Raw genomic sequence first — 23644 nt, forward strand, 5'->3', positions numbered from 1 at the left:
CCCCCCCTTCTCTGCTGTGCTGTCCCTCCCCAGAGCTGGCCCTCAAGAGGCTGACAGCTGCAGACCCAGCGTGGGTGGCCCGGCTGTCCCTGCCCCTCACCAGCAGCTACAAGGACAACGTCTTCTGCCCCGACTCGCCGTGCTCCCCCGAGGATGAGGAAGCTGCAAGGCAGGAGAAACCGAGGACCTTTGAGACCTTTGGCAAAGGTGCTGGGGCTGAGCCTGGTGGCAGTGGGACGAGGCTGGCCAGCACCTTCCTGTCAGAGATGAGCACCCTGTTTGAGATGATCCTGTCCCAGAAGGCGCAGGTGCACAGCGAGGCGGGCGCGGGGCTGCTGCGGCAGCTGTCGGCCCGCAGGCACAGCCTCGGCCTGGGGGACGCTGCTCCAGGGCTGTAGCAGCTCGGTGGCTGTGGCAGGGAGAGAACGGTCAGAGATTTGGGGTGCCCAAGCCTATCCCCAGCCCCAGCAGGGTCACTGTATGACCCATGCCTAGACAGGTGTATTTCTTCCTTTGCCTCACCCCATCGAATTTCTCCACAACTGATTTCACCTTTCACCTGTCTGTCCTTGCCTTCCTCCTCTCCCACCCTGCTCTCCCAGTGCTCTGCCAGCCTCCCATCCCACCCAGCAGCAGGAGGGCCCTTTCCTCCCAGGACAGGCCCAGGCAAGGGGGCTGTGAGAACAACCACAGCACAGTAAGATACATCCGTGTGATCACAGACTGTGAAAATACCTGTCACAGACACTGCTGCAGCTGGGCTCCAGGGTTTCAGTTATTTAAATAAAACTGTTTTTTTTCTAACACTACCCTCTCCGTCAGCAGTGGAGCTGACATAATATATGTGCAGAAAGCCTGAAGTGGAAACTGGGGAAGGGGAGATGAGCCTGTTGTTTCCCACAGGTCCTTCCAGCTTCTGTGGTTCTGCCACTGGGAAGTTGGCATTTTGTAAAAGCCCCCAAAATCAGCACTGGCATCTCTCCTATGGCTGCTCCAAGTGCCCACCACTTCCTTCTCCATAAGGACTGGATGTGGCACTCAGTGCTCTGGGCTGGGTGACAAGGTGGGGATCAATCACAGGTTGGACTTGATCTCAGAGGCCTTTTCCAACCTTAATGATTCCATTCTATTCTGCTCTCTCCTTTGAGGCCATTGGATTTTGGAGCACAGTCCTCATCCAAAAGCAGACACCAGATGGCTGGAGTCTGCCAAAGGTAACCTGGGAAAAAGGAAGTGTGAAAACACTGTTTTGAAATATTCAGTCACAAGCTTCACCCTTTTTATGGGTTTTCACTTTGATCTGTCTGTCTGGGAGCTGAAAGACAGCTTTGGGATCATAGCACGGGTGGGAAAACCAAGGTATTGGTGGCAAAGGAAGAAGCACACAGGTGACTGTGCCTCTGCACTCCTGGAGAAGTGAAGGGCAGCGCTGACCCACAGGCTCATGCAGTAGTGTGGGGATGGCAGGTAAGGGCTTCTGGGCTCTCCTGGACCATTCAGGTATCCTACTCCTGGTCTCTTCCATGTACCTGGAGGTGACAGTTCCCAGCTTCAGGTGTGTACACACCTGAGCCACAGCATCAGACAATCACACAGACCATTTAAAGCAGAGTAAATGAGAAAGTTACCCCTTTCTGTTGATCTTGGGGCTAAATGACAAGAACAATGGAGTGAGATTTCCCCAGGTGGACTTTTTAATATCCAAAATGTTGTTTTATTTCGAGTCTCCAAAATGCTTGTACAGATGAGCCCATGTCTGGCATCCATCCACGGATGGGTTTGGCCTGGCCTGCTCGTGCTGCTGCTCTGCTAACACAAATCTCTTGCTGGTTTGTTTTACAAACAAAACAGGTTCTTGCACCAAAACAATGTCAGAGAGCCAGATTCTAACTGAGATGCAGCTGTGCAAACCATGAGGGAGGCATTTGTGACTGAGCCCTGTGGGATTCCTCTGTACCTTGGGAGCACAGGCAGAGGGACAAACAGTCAGCACAGCCTCACATCTCCCTCTGCAAAGTTGCTTTGATGTCCCTGGCAGAGGAAAATCCTTACACAAAAATACCTTATAACAAGCAGGTTTAAAAGTTGACAAATTCCTCCCTCCTGCTTCAATTTCCTGATTCTGCAAACTGCTTTCAGCCCCCCCAGCCCCTCTCCCATCCTGACCAATGCGTAAGCATGCTCTGGATTATCACAGCATAGGAAATCCACCCCAGGAATTTCCTGCTCCTTGTATCCTGCTTGATAAAGGAAATGGTCTAAGAAAGTTTGGTCTGAGCAGAAGGAGAGAGCAGACCAGAAGAACAATCAGATGTGTTGAGGGCTGGCTGTGCCCCTCCCTTGCTGCATGGAGAAGTTCAGGATGCGGCCATTGCCTTTGTTTTGCAGAGCCTGATCTACACAGAGCACCAGGGTCACAGGAAGCTGGGCAGCTTGCACAGATGCCCTTGAACCAGTTTAAACTGGTGTGAACAAATGCCTTTTTCCGGATTCAGCTGCCCCAGTGGAGGAAATTATCACACCAGCTGCCTGCTGCTGCTGCCTGCCAGTGGTGCCTTCCCACTGGGAGCATCCCTTATCCACTCTGCTGAAAATGAGCTGGCGTGCTCAGCAAACAGGGACACGATGGATTTTGAAGCAAACCTTGCTCACTGTGTCTCAGAGAGGTGTGCCTGTGGGAGCAGCTCCCTGCCAGGGCTGCAGGAGCAGGAGTGGGAACAGAAGGACACTGACATGGTGCAGGATGGCTGGGGACAGCTGTCACCTCACTGCTACAGGTGGATCTGTCACATCCCATAAAAAACTCTGCCCAGTGATGAGAATTCACTCTCTTGCTTACCCAGCTCTGACAGCAGATTAAACTGCCATAATGGCAACACAGAGCCATCCTACACTGTGCTGGTAGCAGGGGCACTGTGGGGACTTGCCTTGGACAGAGAGAAAATTGCCTCAGAGGGTGTGGGCCAGGACAGTCCCAGGGTTAGCTGCCAACATCCCCAAACGGTAGCTTGTAAACCTCCCTGGGGGATCGTGAGCAAGACATGCAGGGCTACTGGAATTAGAACCCCAGATCACACCACTGTGGTGCAGAACACAGAATGGTTTGGGCTGGAAGGACCTTAAAGCTCATCTTGTTCCACCCCCTGCAATGGCAGGGACACCTTCCACTATCCCAGATTGCTCCAAGCCCTGTCCAACCTGGCCTTGGATACTTTTAGAGATGCAGGGGCAGCCACAGCTTGGCTCTAATACAAAAATGCAGGTGCAGAAGCAACATCCCTGTGTGGAAGGTAGAGTACTTGGTGCTGCAGGAGATACCACAAGGTTTATTCTCAAAGCCCAGGTATTTAAAAATGCCTTCTGTTCCATGAACAGAGAGCTTTCTCTTTCCATTCATTGCCAGCCTGGTTCCAGCCCACACCAAGGGCTGCCTTGCCCTCTGCCTGCTCTACTGCCAGCAGTGCTGGGGCTCCCAGCCCTGCAGCTCCAGTGGCACTGTCCTGGCTCCAAAGGCACAGCTCCACCCTGCACTGCTGAGCAGCATGACGTGCAGTGTGCCTGTGCTCCAGGAGTGGGGCAGGGTTAGGCCACACTGTCCTGGCTGGCTGCTGTGGAGACCTGCAGACACAGGCTCAATAGTCCAGAAATCGGGGCTGGAGGAGGAAGCTCTTAATCCTGAAGGGAATGGATGCTTTGTGTGCACATCTGAAAGTACAGAAAAACAAGGTGTTAATGACACTGGCAAAGGCTGGGCTTGATCATACAACCACAGAATCACAGAATACCCTGAGTTGGAAGGGACCCTTAAGGATCATCAAGTCCAGCTCCTGGCCCTCCACAGACACCCCAACAATCCCACCCTATGTCTGAGACCATTGTCTAAGTGCTTCTTGAACTCAGACAGGTTTGGTGCTGTTCCCACTGCCCTGGGGAGCTTGTTCCACTGCTCAACCACTCTCTGGGTGAAAAACCTTTTCCTGGTATCCAGCCTGAACCTCTCCTGACACAGCTCCAGCCATTCCCTCAGATCCTGTCCCTGGTCACAGGGAGCAGACACTGGAGCCCTGTGCTGCCCCTCAGGAGGACGCTGAAAACCACAGTGAGCTTTGCCCTCAGTCTCCTCTTCTCCAGCTGAACAAACCAAGTGTCCTCAGCTGCTCCTCACAAGGCTTCCCCTCCAGACCCTCATCCTCGTGGCCTCCTTTGGACACTCTCTAATGGTTTAATGCCTTTTTTTACACTGTGGTGCCTAAAACTGCCTGCAGGACTGGAGGTGAGGCTTCCCCAGTGCAGAGCAGAGCAGAGCGGGACAATCCCTTCCTAGCCCAGCTGGTGATGCTGGGCCTGGTGTCCCCCAGGACACAGCTGGTCTTTTCAACAGAAATGATTCTGTGACACATCATACTATGGGAACAGCTTCTCCAGCTGGACTGGAAAGAACTGAGGAGGAAAAGTGGGGCCTTCCCTTCAGCACAAAGAACTCCTTTGCGCCGTGGCCCTGTGCGAGCCCTCCTCTGGCAACACAGGCCCCACTTTCACAGGGCCACCTGCCCATGCAGTCCCCCAGCCCCTGGTGGCCTGCTGGCCCTGGTACCTTGCAGCTCCTGCTCCCATGCCCGCAGTCTCTCCCGGGCCTGCCTGTTCCCCGCAGCTGCCGACTGCCGGTAGTGCCTCAGCGCTTCCGCCATGTTCTGCTGCACTCCCAGGCCCTGCTCGTAGCAAACGCCCACGTGGAACCTGCTCTGGGCATCCTGGCACAGCAATCACACAGGAAAGGAAACAGAGAGTCTTTAGCACCTTCTTCAGAATTTACTGCTCTATCTTTGGTCACCTTGCTAAGGTTACTGCTCCATCCCTTAGGCTGTATCTTCAGTAGTTTAGTCCCCTGGAGAGAAGCATCATCTCTGGGTCTGCTCCTTCCTATCCCTTTCCAATTAAATTCACTGATTTCCCTTCAACACCCAGGGCTGTGGCAGGGGAACAAAGGAGCAGCTGGCTCTGCAGAGCAGCTCAGTTGTCTCAGAGGTCAGAGCTGAGGTGTCTTGGGCAGCCCTGACTGCGCCACATCCTGATTCCACCCAAACTCTGAGCACGCCCTGAGACTGCCCTAAGAGAGTTCAAGCCCAAGTCTTGTAAAAACATCACAAATGGCACAGAGGTACTTGCTGCCAAGGGTTGAGAAATTCCCCTTTAGCACAAGAGTGCAGCACTCTCCTGCTCAGCCTCACCTCATTCTATTCCAGAAGAAATCTCAGGCAGCAGAAATGAAGTAAATGAAGCAAATATGCACTAGAGAAAAAGCACCTGAACCACTCAGACATATGTAACTGCTGGGAATGAACTGGAAAGCAAAGGTTGGCACTGCAGTGAAGCAAAATCCAAACCCATGACATGTTTATGTGTCAGCTGTGCATTTTATCCTTGAGATCCAATGGGAGGCAAAGGGTCTCAGAGGGCAGGAAAGCAGAATGACACTCCTGAAGACATTAAAAAGACTGCACAGACTCATGGTCACACAGACCTTTCCAGCAACAAAGCCAGCAGCACAGCCTGAAGAGTGTGACTGCCAGAAACATGAACTAAACAAGGCTTTGCAAAAAAAAAAAAAAAAAAAAAAAAAGAAGAAAAAACCCCCAAGTAAGTAGCAAGTTTTAACAGAACCACTAGAAAAGAACATATTGCAAGTGTTGCTGTCTAGGATGTAGCTGGTAGAGGCAAGTGAAGAACTCATTGAGTGGGTGCTTTGCAAAATGTTGCAAGTCTCAGCTTATGACAGCAATAAACTCCTTTAGAGATGAGATAAACAGGTTGAAGGATTGGCACTTCAGCTGTGACAAGAGATGGGGTTCAATCAGGAGAGCTGCACCACCTTCTCTCACAGGATGAACACCTCAGAGCCAAGACTGCAGCGAGGGGAGATCCCCAAATTAGCATGGCAGAAGTGACTGCAACACCCTTGGAAATCTGCAGGTCAGGCCCAGTTCTCCAACAGAACCCTTTATTAGGGGTTTATATTCTGTGGCTGCATGTAGGAAATCAGGGAGGATAAAAAGTGGGAAACAAAGAAACAAAGTAGAACACAGTTCTTGTGCTGGAAAAACACTTGTCAGAGTTCCCAGCTCAGCTCTAGCAGAGAGAGCAACCAGTGAAACGCTGAATCCATGACTTTTTGTGCTGTTTTCCTTTCTCTGGATTTGTACTAAACTATGTTGTCCTTGCTTCATCCATGCCAAGTGTTCTTTCAGCCAACTAAACATCTATTCCAGCTGCAGGGTAATGGGAAGTGAACCTGTCCATGGAGTCCTTCTCCCAGGAAAATGGGGACATCCCATCCCAGGGAGCCCACCATCAACCTGCCCTCAAGGCTGAGGCCCTGAAGCATCCACAGCACCTGCTGAGCAGCAGAGATGGGGAAGGATGCTTGGGGTCTGAAATTCTGACCAAAACATGCCAGGGGTGCACCTGAGGACCTGCAGTTACCTGACAGATTTTGTGTTGTTAAGGCATTACCAGTAAATGCCAATCATCTGTTTAATGGGATAACTCAATGTGATACTGTTCAGCGTAAGCCTCTGACTCCAGGCTGGAAAAAAGGAGCCAAGGATGAAGCTTAGGAGAGATTTTTAGCAGATTTAGAACTAAATACTGTGTACTGTGATGTCTGAGCTGCTCTGGCAAGTCAGGCCTTGTCTCAGCAGACTGAAAGTGAGTGTCTCCATGCTGGAAAGAGGGTGAAAACCCAAGTGGCAAAGTTTACAACGATGTAAAAATGACTACTCAAAATGGTCAAACTTACTACAAAGAATTAATTTAAAGAAGATCTCACACACCTAAGGAACAACACAATCACGAAGGAAACAGTATTGCCAAATGCAAAGTAGTGCTGATAGGAAGAAATTTGGGTATCACACTGTGATAGCTCCCTGAGACCATCTCATCACTGCTCAGTGCCAGGCAAAGGGCAAGCAGGGCTAGGAATTATTGGAAGGGAATGAAGAACAAAGCAGAGGAGCTCATTATGTGAGATCCATGGCATACCTCCATCCTGAGTCCACTTTTAGTCCAAGCATCTTAAAATGGTCAAAGGAGCATTAGAAAAATAGACAGAAGACTGACAAGCAAAGTAGAACAGCTTAACTACATGGAGACAGAAACTAAACCAGCACTGCAGCCTGCAAAAGAAATGACTCAGAGAGGACACACTAAAGGGCACCACAACCACAACTATTAGCCAGCAGAACAGGCAACAGCTATTCATTATTTTCCATTGCACAAAAGCTGTGAGAACTGGAGTTAAAATGAACAAGTTCTTCAGGAAAAAAAAAAAACAAAAACCCTGGCCATTACAATGCAGCTGAAAACAAGGGGACAATGGCAAGAAACAGAACTGTGGGATGCAGAAACCTGGCTGCAAGACATGGGATCCACACTCGTGCTCCTCTAAATGTTGGTGGGGGTTCAGGAGAGTGCTGTGCCCACACTGTGGCACTGCCCTTCAAGAAAGAGAAACCTGGGCCACTTGGGGAAAGTGCATGCAAGAAGATTCTTGGGGACCTAACACGACCTGTGAAGACAAACAGAAACAATGGGGAAGGCTGAATGGAGATTCAAGTGTTTCAATATGTTAAAGGTGCCTGAATTTAAAAATAAATCCAGAAACAAGTCTTTGCATCCTCTCTATAAAAGGAGGGAAACAATGGGCCAATTTTGAAGAACAGATTTGAGATAAACAAAATGAAGTTCTCCAAGTGATGCAGTAGTGAAGGATTTTGACTGAAGAGGGTGTAGATGCTCCATAATGGGAAAGCTGTACAATGCTGGAAGCTGGATACAGGCACTGGTGCTGCAGGAACTCCTCCAGCCCAACAGGGCTGTTTCTGCAGGGTCTGTTGCCCAGGGCCTGTCTCCTCTCCAAGAGGCACCAAGGCTCCGCTCCGTCCCTTCACACTGGGCAGTAAAATCCTGACACTCGCTCCCGTTTCCAAGAAACCCTGAAATCCTCCACCTGCAGATCCCAAGCTGAGGACAATCCCTGGCAGAAAGATTACTTACCCCACTGTTTGCTGCCTGCAGCAGGTACTTCAGACCTCTCTTCTCCTGAGGCTGCAGCCCTCTCATGTAGAACACTCCAAGATAAGCCTGTGCCTGCAAGAAAACCACACGGTCCAGATCAGCCAGGATTTTAATTATTCGGGTTTTTTACTGACTTTTTCAAGCTGCTGGGGTTACTGTGGCAGTGTGGTAAGGACCCTGCCTGTGCAGGGGCTCTTGGGAGAGCCAGGGCTGCCCTAAGAAAAATCAGCGTGACTTGGTAAACACAAAGAATTCACATTTGAGAGCCAGAGTATCATTTCAAAATCCATGTGGGAGTCAGAGCCAGGGAATGGCTCCCATTCGTGTCCTGTCCCCAAGATGCAGCAGATGCACCCCCTGGCCAGTGAGCACCAGGAGGCACAGGCACTGCCAGCCTGGCATTCCCAGGGTGAGATGGCACATGCCTAAATGCATCTCCTGGAGTGGGAAAGGAGGGCAGGAGACAGATCTGCACAGATGAGTCATCTCAGAAAGTCACAGATACAAAATGAGGATCTGTTCTTGCTTCAAGCACTGGAAGTTCCTCCAGTACAGCGACCTGTACTCTTGGAATTGAGAGGAGATAAAAACTGAGCTGTGTTTTCAAGCACAGGTCAGCTCTCCCAGCCAAAGGTTTCATGTAAGAGTCCCACTGATAACAGCCAACCAACTTGAGGCACAGTGGCTCCGTCTGCAGGCAGGGCTGTCTCCGAGACACTGTCAGGAATATAAACAGAGAATCAAAGAATGGTTTGGCTCAGAAGGGACCTTAAAGATCCTCCAGTCCCAACCCCTGTGCTGTGAGCAGGGATAAACACACTGTAAGGCTTTCCCTTCCAGTGCTGTCTAGGATGTGGCTCCAACCCTTCAGTCAGGGCTCTCTGCTGGCTCTCTGACCTAAGGACACCAACCTCTGTGATGCCAGCCCCTGCTGCTTGCTCCAGGAGTGCCACAGCCTTGTGATGCCTGTCCCAGGGGCTGCCAGGGCCGTGCTGGAGCAGGTACCTGGCATAGCGGTACTGGGCCATGGGGTGACGGCTGCTGGCTGCCTGGCAGTAATAAAAACCTGCCTGAGAGAGAGAGAAAACCAGCTGATGCATGCCCTGAACATGACATGGCTCCCTTCAAGCTTCACCTCTCTGGCTAGACCCATCACAAGCTGCATCCCTCCCCAGAGCCCTCCCACAGCAGAACATCAGCTGGGTCAGGTGAGACAGTGGACGGTGACTGCCCCAGAGCCCTGGAACCACCCGGCCTGAGCTGAAGGGGGTGGCACTGGGCCAACCATGACTCAAACCAATCTGCCTTTGCAGCTCTTCCCAGCTCCAGCAGCTGCTGGCCAGCTTGCACTAGGTGGCAGGCTGGAGTTACAGGAGCCAAACTGGAGATCTGAGAAGCCCTGGGATGTGCAGTGGTGTCTTAAATACAGCAACATGACAGGTTTCTCCTTGGAACCCCGCTGGGTGCTGGTAGCACAGCCTGTGCACCTGGAGAACCTCAGAAGCTGTGGGAAAGGGATCTCAGAACACCTCTCTGAGGGGATTGGTGACACTGAAAGCAGCTCTGCAAAGCTGCAGTTTTTATTATTTCCAGCATTTTCTACTGAGTCTTCAGAGCCTAGGGTCTCCCAGGCTCCCCAGGGAATGGGCATGGCCCGAGGCTGCCAGAGCTCCAGGAGCCTTTGGACAGCACTTGCCAGGGATGCACAGGGTGGGATTGTTGGGGTGTCTGTGCAGGACCAGGAGGTGGATCAATGATCCCTGGGGGTTCCCTCCAGCTCAGGACATTCCATGACTTTCCCAGCCATGTAAATGGAACAAAACTCTAAACACCCAGCACAGATCCCTCTCCTGATGTGTGCTGCCCACCCTCACCCACCAGGCAGGCCCTGGATACCTTCTCCAAGTCCTTCTCCGTGCCCCTGCCGTGCTCGTAGCACAGCCCCACGTTGAACTGGGCTTTGCTGTAGCCCCGATCTGCTGCCAGCTTGAAGCAGGTGAAGGCCACCCGGCAGTGCCCCGCCCTCATGCTCTCGATCCCTGAGGAAAACACAGCCTAAACCCACAGAAAACAGGGAAAAGCACACAGCCACAACCCAGCCTCCAATGCAGCAACCTCCCCCACAGCCACTGGGCCTTCCTTGGCTCACACCAAGTGCTCTGGGCCACTTCCAGCTGGCTCACCAGCCCTCCTTCCACAGTTTCCCTAAGAAAAATGGCAACACTGCATTTTAGGGATTTTTCTGGGCTTGTGGCAGAGAGGGATCACAGGCTAACACAACGTATGGCTCACACAGAAACAACTTGCTTTTCAGTGCTGCAACTAGTGGTGTATATAGGGCAGGGACTTTTCTTAGCTCATTGCATCTTCCTTCTGCTTTTCTTAGAGTTGCAATCCTGCAATTGCTTTTTCAGCTTGCCAGGAAAACTGTGAGCTCAGACAATAAAAGAAGGATACAAGAATATGACATCTTGTGTTGCAAAAAAGACAGAGATGGCTTAATTTCCAGCTACAGATGTCAGGACAACAGTGCAGGCTTCAAGCAAGCCTGGATTGAAATATGCTGAGATAAATCAGGTGGCACGAGGGGACAAAGGGCAGTAAATCTCTCCAAGCACAGTTAAATTGCTGAAAGGAGGCTTCAGCTTGGGTATTTGCCATCCCTGCCTTCTCAGAAGACCTGCAACCATTTGGAGGTCCTCCAAAATGAGAAACCTGTGGTTTAAGGGCAAAACAAAACCAACTCCACATTACCAAGGATATTCAATGCAATGGAAATATCAATTCGGAAAATCTGCTGCAATTGGAAAGCGGCTTCCTCTAAATGCCCTCGCTGAGCTGGGTCACCCTGAGGAGTCAGAGAAAAAAGCTATTAAAGACAGCTAAATCATATCAACCCTAGAGGAGATGCTGGCTTGGAAACCAAGCAGTGAGACCTGTTTGTAGGGTAGTTCAGTCATCAGGAGGGTGAGGTCATGTGTACACACAAAACCTTCCCTGTCCTACACAGCCACCTTGCTGGGGAAGCTGTATGGACACTGCTCCCCTGCCCTCTGGCCAGGGAGCTTGGTGCAGCCTCTCAGGCACCAGCAGACCTTTCAGAACTCAGCAAACCCCTCATCCTACCCTGCAGTCTGCAGCTCCTCGGGGAGGGGGCAGCACAGGGACAGCTCTGAGCTCGGCTCTGGGACAGGGCCAGCAGCCCTGGAATGGCTGGAGCTGGGCCAGGGAGGGCTCAGGCTGGATTTTGGGAGAAGCTTCTCTCCACAGAGGGTGCTGGCACTGCCCAGGCTCCCCAGGGAATGGGCACGGCACCGAGGCTGCCAGAGCTCCAGGAGCCTTTGGACAGCGCTGCCAGGGATTGTTGGGGTGTCTGGGCAGGGCTGGGACTGATGATCCTCATGGATCCCTTCCAAATCAGGATATTCCATGATTCTAAGATAACTCCCCCCTCCAAAAATAACATTACCCCTTGTTCCCTCTCCCACACTGTGCTCAGAGCAGAGTCCCTGCCAAAACACCCTCAACACCTTTGCTTTACCCAGTTCCAGCTGAGCTGCCCCCTCAGCTGCACTGAGCACTGCCCAGTGCTGCTGAAACCCTGCAGGGCACAGCAAATCCTTCCCTCCTGAGCAATGAACAGCCCGGGCCATGGGAGGAGGCTCAGCCCAGCCCAGCTCCACACCCGAGTGCCATCGAGTGGCAGCAGAGCCCAGTGCACAAAGGGAATCAGGAAAATGCCCCCCGGCACCCACAGCTCCACTGCTGAGCTCGGGGCTACTCCCAAAAGGCCAAGACAGGTCCAAGGCCCCTCCCTGAGCTGCTCCATGACCCAGGTGCAGGCTCTTCCTCCAGTCCTGCACAAGGGGCACCTCCCAGGATGGAGAGATCCATGCTCACTTCCTCAGCAGATCAAGCAAATTCCTCCTTGGTGCCTTTTGCAGGAACTCACTCTGCTAAAAGCTGAATTTACCTCACTCTGCTCACAGTGTCCTTGAGCGATTACTCAGATGAGTGATTATCTTAAAAAGGGAATTATTTGCATCTAAGATGTGAATTGCAAAAAATTGGCAGGTTTAATCACAACAAGAACAATAATATAATTTATGGCCTTGTGACTCTCAAGCTGATGCACTCTCTTCAAGCCCCAAGTGCTTCCCTCTTTACCAGACAAGAGCCAGTCCTGATTTGCAGCATTTGGAGTGACACCACCTTCCCCGGTCATGGGTTGTCTGGTAAACACCAAAATAGCAACAGCATGTAATCACCTAGTGAAAGATTGCATCAAAATGCATATACACAGCAACACACTGGTGCTGCTGAATTTATTTTTTTGTTTGGTTGCTTGGTTTGGTGTTTCTCACCATTTTCTTTCAGTGCTTCTCTGCCAGCAGCCCTGTTACACAGACACATCAAAGGATGGGGATAGCAGTCTGTAAATCCTGGAATTTTCTGGCTATAGCAGAGGTCAGTATATCCCATCTCCCTTTTTTTTTCTCAGTCTTGTGTGTGAGTGTTGCTCAGGCTGTGCTTGGGCTAGCTCTGGGATGTGTTCCTGCAGGGAAGGTGCAGACAGAGGGGGTGGAAAATGAAACCTTACCTTTGCACTGTGGAGAACTGGCCCCACCCCAGAGCTCACAGGGATTTGGAACTCCCCTGCATTAAAAAAAATACAACAAAAAAGCAAAGTTTAGCAGTGCTACATCTCTGCCTCTTCTCATCCTCTCTATTCTGTAGCTCTCTCCTAAAGATCTGATCTCCCATTCAGTCAGGGACATCAGGAACAGAAGGAATCCCAACCAATCTGACCTCTGGAGCAAAAGCAAGCTCTGGAATCCAGCCCTGTGGCTGCAGCTCCTCCAGAAAGGTCCCTGGTTTTGATCTGAAGACACCAAAAGTAGAGAATCTTCTGCTTCTCCTAAATGTTCCAGTAACTTGTAATCACTGCTTTAAACCCCTGTGCTTCATTTCAAATTAAAGTACTTCTACTCTGGGTTTCTGCTCCCAGGCACTGGCTCTTCTAGGTTTTTTCTTCTTTACTAAAAAGCCAATTCCTCCTTTTGAAAGTTCTGACACGACTAATCAGCCCCTCTTGATTCCTGTCTGTGATTCTAAAAAGGCTGCACCATTCACATATTTCAACTGCAGCACTTTTCTGCCAGCCTTGGTTAATTTTATGACTTTTTGCTACTATTCCTGAATTTCCAACAGGGTTACTGAGGTGCAGCCCCTCTCAGCAGTGTCACAGGAGGAGTGATGTTGCTTCCTTGTGCCCAGTTTGCCTGGATCAGAACTGCTGCAGCTCCCAGCTCGCCCAGGGCATCACACCCAACCCTCAGCTGAGGTGCTGCCTCCCCATGTCCTTCTCCAGGTAATTTCACTGCAGGGTACAGCCCTGCTCTGGTGCCAGGGGATGATCAGCCCTCTCAGGCACACTGGGACAGCCACGAGTTCAGCACTTTGTCACCATCTCCAATCAGAGTTATCTAACAGAGCATCTCCAACCCGAGCTAAGCCACCTTGCTCAGAGCAGGACAGTGCTGGCAGTGGTTACAGTGGCATCACTCCTGCCACTGCAAGAGGACAATGACCTCCACAAAGAGGGGACAGCCTGAGGCCAAGGATTTATAACCTGGATCACCACAAGCAGCTGGATTCCACAGGACACTGAACTCCAGGTGCTGGAGCCTGGACCACTTTGAGCTGTGCCCTCCCTGTGCCTCCCTCTCAAGCTGTGTGAGAGCCAATACAAGTGAAACAAAACGTCCTTTTAGGGCCTGATTCCTTGACTCCTGGCCCTGTTTGGCTCCAGGAGCAGCAGCAATGAGGTGTGCAGCAGGGAGGAGTGCTCCTTGCAGTGCCTGTGCTGTACAGCACGCAGGGAGCTGTGGCCTGTGTGCCAGCTGCAGCCTCATTATTCCCAGACAAACAATTCCCCCCTGGCTGTATTCAAATGTGTGTTATCTGAACAGGCCCCACTCACCCAACAAGCGACATCACTGTGGCAAACATGACTTCTATGCAGCATTCCACCTAAAGTAGTATAATCTGTGAATGTATTAGTTGTGCTTTCTGTTTCTTTGCAGAGCAGGCATCAAATTATCTGATATTTCTCACTGTAAGGCTCTATCGTGTATCTCCCTTGTGATGTAATTTGGGTTTTTGCCACACAAACAACTGCAAATCCCATGGAAAAAAAAATGGTCTATATTAAGAATTCTCCCACTACTTGTTTAAACAGCATTAGTACATCCACACTTTAAAGAAACTATACATTTTGCATGGGTGTCTACTCCTAAATCAGAGACTCCCAATTTACTGAGAAAATGTTGTAATTTGGACAAACCACTGAATCATGAAAAATAAACAGCCACTAATTCTGAATTTTGTCAGCCTGCAGAAGCACCTCGTGCCCCTCTACCACAGAAAACCCTTCCTCATTCAAATCTCCACAGATCAGGGTTACCAATCCCAGAGAATTTCTGGAAAAAAGCACAGGGACCAACCTATCCTGACACCCAGCCCCAGTCCTGAAGGATCAGAGAGTCCCAGAATGGTTTGGGCTGGAAGGGAACTTAAAGCTCACCCTGCCATGGCAGGGACAACTCCCACCATTGCAGGCTGCTCCAAACCCTGTCTAACCTGGCTTTGGACACTTCCAGGGATTCAAGGGCAGCCACAGTTGCTCTGGAAGACCTGAATTCCCTCAGAATCACCTCTGAGGCTGGACAAGCTAAATTATTCTTCAGGTTATGTTTAAAAAATGGGAATATCACAGCTGGAATTTTCTGTGCAACTTTATTTCTACTTCTTCAAACCCATGCTATAATGCAACATGACTGCACATTCTTTTTTCCATGCAGTCTTGCAGCTTTCAGTGTTCTGGATGCCCAATGCTCACATCTTCAGCAGTTAATAAATATTTTTGTCTCTCTTCCCTGTTCATCCTGGACTAATCAAGTGTTGCTCACAGCTAGCTTCAAATGAGGAATTAATAATCTCCTAGACAGCCTAGATTGCTCATCCCAAAACATCCACGAGAACGAAGTCACAACAAGAGCTGGCCAAAATCCAGCACTTCTGCCTCATGGAAAATTTCACTGTTTCCAATTGGTTTCATTGTGCTTTGAAATGAAAACACACTTTTGCAATGTCTGTAATCTCAGAATTGAAATAACGAATTTTACAGTTCTGCCAGGGGTAAAATACAACTCCCCAGGGCATCATTCAGCTGCTGTAACACTGAGACTGGCTGTAATCACCTGCTTGCTCACTCTGTGCCTTTAACTTCCAGCAAAAAGCCTCTGAGTGAGGCAGAAATTGCATGGAAAAAAATAAGATGTGAACACAGAGCTGAGGACTTGCTGGTAGCAATATCCAGAATGCTACTTAAAGCAAGTTTTAAGTTAATTTCCTCAAGTTTTCTTTTTAAACAAAGGAATAGATTTTTATCCTGTTGTGCGCCAATAAAATGGGAATGGCCCTTGTGGAAAGCTGAGATGTTGGGATCCATCCCACAGATCTTTTCCACAACAACAGCAGATTGTCACTGCACAGGGACACCAACACCAGCAAGTGTGGAAATGAACTGAAACACTGAGAGAAAGGGGAAGGACATGGAATTCTCCCCAGAAGATCCCTTGCATTGCTGGCAGCAGCGAGGGTACATTCTGCTGCACTCTGAGCTCTGCTCTCTCATGGCAAGGCTTTGCTACCAGATTCCCCTGCATCATCTGCCAGGCGTCTGTCCTTCTCTTCCTTCTGCTCTCCCCAGCTCCCTGCTGCATCCTCATTTTGCCAGCCTCACCCTCTTTCAGTAGCTAAACACCAGGGGAAAAAAAATCCTGTACCTCAGGAAGGTTTTTCTGTAGAAAGCAAAATGTAGTGAAAGAAAGGGATCATCAAGCTTCACTTTCCATGGAAAGATTCCCAGGACTTCTCATACGACAAAACCCTGCATTTTTTCAGGCAGTGCAGATTACCAAATCTCTTCCCCCTGACTTTTCTCCATAAATTCCCACAAAATGGAGGCACAACAAAATGTGGAACGTAACCCGAGGACTTATGCACGGAGCAAAATCAAATTATTTCTGACATATATTATCTCTGACAAGTGACAGTTGGAGATGCTTGGGCAGAAAGGGTGAGGAGCAGGGATTATAAAGTCACGCTCTCCCTGGCAGAACTTTCCAGCAATCAGCTGTTCTGTGATCTGAGCAGGAGGCTTGGCTGGACCAATTAAGTCTCATTTCAATGTGTAATTTTACCTAATCACTTCTTGGAACCCACTTGTATTTCTGGCCTGTAGCAGCAAGTTCCACAATTTACCTGGGTACTGGCCAAACACAAAATACCTTTTGCTTTTTTCCAAACGTGCCACCTGACCTCTTCTGTGCTGCCTTTTAATATCAGCATTATGAAAAAGACTGTCCCTATTCTCTTTCTCTCAACACTTTTGGTTTCACAGAGCACCAGCACATTCTCTGCCACTTCTTTTTTTTAAGCTGAAGAGTCAGTCTGTGTTTGGATGTAATTGTCTCCCTGTCATCTTTTCTCTGCAGTTTTGTCCCTGTTTTGCAGGCACTGTCTTTTCCTTAAGTGCTCAAGACGTGGCTGCATCCCAGACTCACATGAACCCACAGCATTGCCTTGTCCTCAGCTCCTTCCTTCACCATAATTAACATTTAATTGGCCTCACTGCTGCCGAGCACTGACTTAACCTTATCAAAAGCACATCCACAGTGACTTTAAATGTTCCCTCTGCAAGACAATTATTAATTTGACACTCCTCACTCTGTGTGTGTATCTACAGCCACGCTCCCCTGTGCACACTTGTTTAACCCACCTGGGGATTACCCTGCCTTTGGATCTGTGCAACCTTTGCCTGTGACTTTCAGATTTGACTGTCCTGAAGAATTTTGTACCATTTGCTGCTTCTGCTGCCTCATTCATCACCTCTTTTCCTCAAATCACTGCTGACTGTGCTGAACAGAATAGGTTTAACAAAGGACAGGGGAATCCTGCAGTAATGGCTCTCCACTGTGAAAACTTTCTTGCGCTTTAAGGAGTTACCAGCCCAAGAGTAACCCCTCCATGTTCCTTCACATCAGCCTTAATTCTTTAGATAGCTTTGGTTTAGGTCCTGTCTGGATGACCTTCAGAAAGCTAAAAGCTGGATTATCTTGCTCCACATGCCTGTTGACTTCTCCAAAGAAGTCTTAGTAGATTTACAACTCTCTCAAGTCTCTGCAAGGGAGCAAGCTGGCCTGAGAAATGGCTTCCTAAATCCTTCCAAGAGCTTTGATACAGCCCAGCATCTGACACCTCTATCCTCTAACAGAGTTTCTACCAAATCAGAACCACCTTTTTTTGCAGTTCTGTGCCTCAAACCAACAGCCACCCACCCATTTTTAAAAGCCAAGCTGTGCAATCTGTCAGTGCTCACTCCCCTGGCCACAGAGCAGGTTTGAGCATGGGATTCCAGATCATCCTCGGAGGTTCAGTGATCTCCCAGCTTCTGAAGAACATCTGAACAAAGACCACGTGGCCTTAGTGACTTGTCACAGTTCAATTTATCAGTTTGCCCAAAAGCTCTTCCTGTTGACTCTCAGCAGGAGCTGTTTGTCAGACACACAAGCACTCCAGGACGTTCAGCTGTGCCAACTGCAGGCACTGCTGTCTCCACTTCTTCCCACCACTCTTCCCAGAAGTCCATGTCCAGTCACCTGCCAGTGCTGGAGTGCTTCTTAATATGCTCCAGGCTAAAGCAGATGGGTTAAACAGTCTAATTGGCAGTTTAGGTAAATTAACCTGGCTGTTTTCCTGGAGTTAATTAGGAGACATGGAAACAAAATGCTCCATTTGCCAACTGATGGGAATGGTAACCTCTGGCAGGAGAAGGTTTGATAAGCAGTGATGGGCAGTAGCTGAAATCAGCACAGAAGGAAGCCAAAATTCTGAAAGCAAGCAGAAAATGGGAAACAGCTCCGACCTTTTCTGCAGCACCTTCATTATTTAAATTCTCCCTTGTGAGGGTGTGCTGAGGCCCTGGCACAGAGAAGCTGTGGCTGCCCCTGGATCCCTGCAAGTGTCCAAGGCCAGGCTGGACAGGGCTTGGAGCAGCCTGGGATAATGAAAGGTGTCTCTGCCCATGGCAGGAAACAAGAAGAGCTTTCAGGTCCCTCTCAACCCAAACCAGTCTGTGATCCTGTGATTTAGCCAACATCTGTGGTTGGTTTCCTGATGTGCCTCGTCTACACCACTACTGAATGTCGTCCCCTTGCCACCTGTTCCAGCAGGCTTCCTGCTTCCAACAACCTTCCTGAGGCCATTATCAATGTTTCTATATCTAGTGAGCTGTAGGCCTCATCTGATCTTCCCTGGTGTGACTTTAAATTCCCTATGTAGGACACGCTTTCCTGGGCGAGACTTCAATTTTGTTGCAGTCTATCTTTCTATTTTTATAAAACTCATTTTAATAATGTCTTTGATACCTCCTTCCACTGTCTTATCTATGGCATAGGAGCTCAGAAATGCATCCTCATCTTGCAGGAAGAGAATAATTCCTCCAGTTTCACACCACATACACCAGTCTCCCAGATCAATGGTGCATCATCCTCCTGAACCCTTCTGGCTGCAAACATCTGTCCACAATAAAAGAACAGGACTGGATGCTGCAATCAGTCTGCTAAGGCAGAGCACTGTTGGGAAAGCTGTTGTCACCTGCAGTTACAGCACAGCCTTGTCTCTGCCTTCAGGAGGTTTTTTCCTCCTGTCTCTGGATTCTGATTCATCTCTCTGAAATTCCGCCTTTCCACTCTCACCTGCCTCCTCTAATGTCAGTAAATAGCTACACACTCTGTGGCTCCGAGCCTGCCTTGGAGGAACTCCCAGGTCCTTCTGCCACGAGTATCCTGCCCCGCAACACATGGCACATACCTGCTTCTGCCCAGGGCTGCCTCTCTCCTTGCCCCGAAGGGATGCCTGAGGAAGAATTATCTGCTACAGCCTCTGGACTTGCTTTCTGCAGGAACTGGGACCCCAGCTGCTCACCAGGACTGCCGGTTGAGGCTTCAGTCACCACTGTAACACAGAGCACAAAGGCTGTGTCTGCTCCAGGTGACAACACCGGGCTGTGCATGTATGTATTCAGTGTCTCTGACCACACAGACAAGCAGGAGGAAAAGTTCGTGCAGCAGAATCCAGAATGGAAAACAAAGGTAAGGGCACGCAGAGTGGGATTGCACCAAACAGTTAAGAATCAGAGATTCTCCTGACACTGTCCCCAGGGCCCGAGAGCGGCCCTCAGCCTCTCCCGGCTCTCTCCCAGCCTCATTCAGCACAGCACGAGTCAGAATCCCAGCCGGCAGCCCCCGCCGCCCTCCCAGGCCCCAGCCGCTGACCTGCGGGCTGGGGGTGCAGCGAGGAGCGCCAGGGAAGCCTTCGCTCTGTCCGGGCGTCCTGCAGCGAGCGGAGCCCCGCGATCTGCCGGAGCAGCTGCAGCAGCAGCGCGCCCACAGCTCCCTGCGGAGAGCGAACACGGTCAGGGAACAGCCCCGCTCCCGCCCGGCCCCTTCTCCCGGCTCTGCTCGGGGACCCCCCGAGGTGTCCCCGGAGCTGCTCCTCACCCAGGTGACGGCCTCCCGCACGGAGTAGCGGGGCACCAGGCCGGGCAGCGGCTGCCGCCGTCCTCCTCGCTCCGGGCCATCCTGACACGCGGGCGCCCTGCAACAACCGCACACACACGGGCGCCGTGAGGCCGGGCCGCGCCGCCGGCCCTGGGGCGGGGGACAGCCGAGCCGCACTCACCGCTCCGGGCTGTGGCCGCGGCCGCCGCCCAGCCCGGGGACACAGGCGGGGCGGGCGGGGGTGGGCGCGCAGCGGCCCCGGCCCAGCAGCAGCAGCCGCCACATCCCGCCCGCCCCGCCGGAACGCGCGGGCTATAGAGACGGGCGGGCGGCCGGGCACGGCGGGGGCACAGCGGGCCGGGGCTGCGGGCACGACGGGCACGCAGGGGACAGCGGGGACAAGGGCGGCTACAGAGCGTGCGGGTGGAGCGGCAGCATCGCCACTGAGACGGGATAGAGCGGCATGGGCGCCACGGAGTGAGGACAGAGCGGCAGCAGCACCATAGAGCGCGGGTAGAGCGGCCCCGCCGCCATGGAGCGCGCACAGAGCGCCGCCCGGCCGGGAGGTCCCGTGTGGGCTCTGAGGGCGCCGGGGGTCCTGCTCTGCAAAATGTGGAATACGTAAAACATTTCTGAAGAAAATGCGTTCACCGGGGTTTGATCTCTGTCTGTTTTCCAGTCTCTTCAGCAAGAAGATTGTGTCCGTGAAACAGCAGCTCACAAGCTCTAAGTGATGTCCAGGTGTTCCGAAGACCAATTACTTGTTGGTAGAGTGACCTTGCAAATGATGCTGACATTTCAAGAGTCAAAAATAGTTAACAATTTGTCCAGAGTGTAACACGGAATGGGAAGGGGGTTGTGAAACCGGGTGCTGCCTTTTTGTTGCAGAATGTGGAATAAATTAAAATTGAGGAAGGGTTTTCTTTGGTGCTTGATCTTTGTATGCTTTCAAGCCACATCAACAAGCAGGGAGATTTAATCCCTGGAACAAATAGCACCTAACAAGCTCTAAGTGATGTCTAAGTGTTAGAAGGACAAATTGCTTCGAATTGCCTTGCTAAGGTTTAGGGCTGGACACATTTTAATGACCTCAGGCCCCAGGGAGGCTGAGGAAGCTTGTAAAGAAGGATGCACCACTGATGGTGGACACAAGGCAGAATTTATAGGCACAAGGACATTTGGCAGAACCCACAAGATAAGGAAGAATGTGATAAAGCCAACGCAGCAGCTGGGCTGAAATCAGCTGCGACTGGGTAGAAGGTAATTCCAGCAGGGGCAGGTCGCAACCACTGACCCATGGCCCAAGAAACCACTGACCCAGAAGAGGAGAAGGACTGAGCCTGGGACTAATTAGCATGAGAAGCGAGAGACTCATCAACCAATAGAAGATAGAATACTAATTAATAGGAGAACTAGGTGACATGTAGCCAGTGAACACTGATGCCTTTGTTTGCTAAAATGTAAACTAAATAAATCAAATACCTTGGCTCATACCGTGTGGATCAGCCCCTTCACACAGGAAAGAACCTGTTTTGGGCTAACATTGGGAGTCCCTTGGGGTCTGCTGTTGTGTGGGATGGGGAGCAACTCCTAGGAAAGCATGGATAGGGACACACCCCAGGGTTGTAATACCCAGGTTGTTCCTGCTGCTTTGGGGTGTCTGTGAGTGCTGCCTGAGCTCTGGGGGTGACCTCAATAGTGGGGAGCGCTGAAGGATTCCTGTTATTGCACTATTAACTGAATAAAGTGCCCTTTCCTTACCCAGAGCTGCACCCGACAGAGACCATACCATGCCAGCCTGAGAAAAAACCAGCTTCATGTCCTCCTCCCCCTGGGTTTCCACCAGGAGTAAGAATATTGCCCTGCTCATTCCAGCCAAACACTTTCGTTTATTTCTTTGTTCCGTAGGCACAGAAATTCTTGGTCATTCCAGCTTGGTCTCTCTTTCTGGAATGTGGTGTTTTCTGTGCTGGTAATTCCTGTTATGAGCTCAGAATTCTTGTTCAGTATTAGCTGTGGTTTATGCTTGAATGGCCACAGGTTTAATTCCAACTGTGGAAGATCCATAATTGCTCTCCTTCATCAGCCTAAACACTTGCTTTAAATTACCAAATTTCTCTCAGTGTTCCACTTGCTTTAAATTACCAAATTTCTCTCGGTGTTCCACAGCTTCTTTTTTTTTTTTTTTTTTTTTTTTTTTGGTAGTGTCATATGGGACACAAATCCTTTATCCTTTTCACCCCAGATTTGGCTTAATAGTGTAATTACAAAGTCATTTAGTTGCCTGTTTCACTAAATGTGTCTGTAATTGTCTCATGTTAGTAGACTGGTGTTTGCTAAGCTACTACAGTTTGTTTGGGGATGAAAATTACATGCAAAATAGAAATATCAGCATCTCCACTCTATAATCTTGCCTTAATTTTCTTGCTCATCAGGTTGATACCACTAATTAATGCTCCAGAAACTGAACCTGCACTTGTTGGTATTGGTTCATCCACAATCTTCTCAGCTGATCACTGAATTTTTAATGCTTTGGTCCTGGTTTCCTTTCAAGTCTCCAGCCAGGTGGTGAGGGATACTCTGACTTTTCTGTACCTGGCAAGGCACGAGCAGAGCTGGTCTGTTTGGATTCCTGTAGTGGGGATTCCCCAGGAGACGCAGTGCTCATGGTGCATTTGTGGGTTGGTGTCTGACCCTGGAGAAGGAAAATCACCATCTGAGGATGAGGGGATGGAGGAGAGGAGATGCTGAGAAATGAGGAAGCAGCTGTTCAGGGAAGGACCAAGTGGCCAAGGAGGCCAGTGGGATCTTGGGTGCATTTCTGAGCTCTGGGATGGCCCTGCTGGAGCAGGGAGGTGGCACCAGGTGAGCCCCTGGGGCCCCTCAGCCTGACCCAGCCTGGGACTCTCTGAAGGGACCTGTCCAGAGCAAGGCAAGGCTGAGCTGGCAAAGCTCAGAGTTGGGGGCTGCAGTGCAGGAACGTGGTTGAAGGAGGAAATGTCTCTAAAGGAGAGAGTGGCCCAGGCTGAGGGAGGAGAATGTTCAGACTCTTCCACCTGAGGTTCTGCTGCTGGGGTTGCCCAGCTCAGCCAGTCTGTGTCCTTGAAGGCAGAGTGGAAAGGACATTGAGGAGCAGGAGGTGACCAGCCCTGAGGAGCTGCTGCAGGTGCAATGTCTTGCTGCAGCTTTTCTGTCTGCTGCTGCTGGGATTTTGTTCTGTGCACCCAGGGGCGGTGGGGGACGTGGCCAATGTCATTGCAGGGCTCCTTGGCAAGGTCACAGCAATCAGGAGAGGATTCTGCTGACTAGGAAAGGGCAAGCAGCATACACTCAATGAAGAATTCTTCCCTGGGAGGGGAGTGAGGCCCTGGAGAAGCTGTGGCTGCCCCTGGATCCCTGGAAGTGTCCAAGGCCAGCTTGGACATTGGGGCTTGGAGCAGCCTGGGACAGTGGGAGGTGTCCCTGCCCATGGTAGGGGGTGGGATTAAGGAGCTTTAAGGTCCCTTCCCACCCAAACCATTCTGGGATTTTATAGGAAGGGTAAGAAGAAGGATTGGACAATTCTAAAACATTTGATTTAACCTGACTCTTGAGAAGGTGATGGGGAGTTTTCTCCTGGAAACTGTTTTAAGCAAGATGGTGATGGAGAGCAGGCAGGATGGATTTAAGGACAATGATGCCAAAGGAATCTCATTGCCTCAGTGATGAGATTGGCTCAGAGCATAAGGGGAGAGCAATGGGTGTTGTTTACTGGACTCTACCACAAAGGTGTCATTTTACCCGCCTGGTGGGTGAGGTGTGGATGGGGTAAATGCGCTATAAATTGGATTGAAAGCAGCCTGGATTGCTTGGCTCAGCTGCTGGTCAGCAGTGGGTTAGCAGCACACAGAGCGTTCCAGAAGGGGCTGAGAAAACTCTGCTTGTTATCGTGATAATTTTAGGAA

At 50.5% G+C, this 23644-nt stretch overlaps 2 protein-coding genes across 2 annotated transcripts in view; one reads left to right on the top strand and one right to left on the bottom strand.

Annotated features, from left to right (window-relative positions):
* PCDH12 (protocadherin 12) overlaps positions 1-2598 on the top strand; it is a 12248-nt gene extending 9650 nt beyond the window's left edge. The window contains exon 4 of the mRNA XM_041470127.1: positions 34-2598. Within this exon, the coding sequence (XP_041326061.1) occupies positions 34-398 (365 nt within the window). The 3' untranslated portion in view covers positions 399-2598. The remainder of the gene's footprint in view (positions 1-33) is intronic.
* Positions 2599-3306: 708 nt separating this feature from the next.
* DELE1 (DAP3 binding cell death enhancer 1) lies at positions 3307-20023 on the bottom strand. Its single transcript, XM_041470141.1, has 11 exons — positions 19882-20023; positions 19701-19797; positions 19476-19596; positions 19012-19155; positions 12674-12729; positions 10828-10921; positions 9970-10112; positions 8985-9143; positions 8053-8145; positions 4595-4751; positions 3307-3705 (listed from the first exon to the last, which is right to left on the bottom strand). The coding sequence occupies exons 1-11, from the start codon at positions 19983-19985 to the stop codon at positions 3449-3451; spliced, it is 1425 nt and encodes a 474-aa protein (XP_041326075.1). The 5' UTR covers positions 19986-20023; the 3' UTR covers positions 3307-3448.
* Between the last annotated feature and the right edge of the window lie 3621 nt (positions 20024-23644).

This window comes from Pyrgilauda ruficollis, unplaced genomic scaffold (genome assembly GCF_017590135.1).
Source record: "Pyrgilauda ruficollis isolate IOZ18807 unplaced genomic scaffold, ASM1759013v1 scaffold105, whole genome shotgun sequence".
Lineage (NCBI taxonomy): Eukaryota > Metazoa > Chordata > Aves > Passeriformes > Passeridae > Pyrgilauda > Pyrgilauda ruficollis.

Excerpts from the sequence above, each read along its gene's own strand:
- DELE1 (XM_041470141.1), bottom strand. The coding sequence starts at position 19,985 with ATGTGGCGGCTGCTGCTGCTGGGCCGGGGCCGCTGCGCGCCCACCCCC. Across the intron at positions 19,597-19,700 it reads TGCGGGAGGCCGTCACCTGG|GGAGCTGTGGGCGCGCTGCT; the intron begins GTGAGGAGCAGC and ends CGCTCTCCGCAG. Across the intron at positions 4,752-8,052 it reads TGCAGGCAGCAAACAGTGGG|GATGCCCAGAGCAGGTTCCA; the intron begins GTAAGTAATCTT and ends TTGCTGTGCCAG.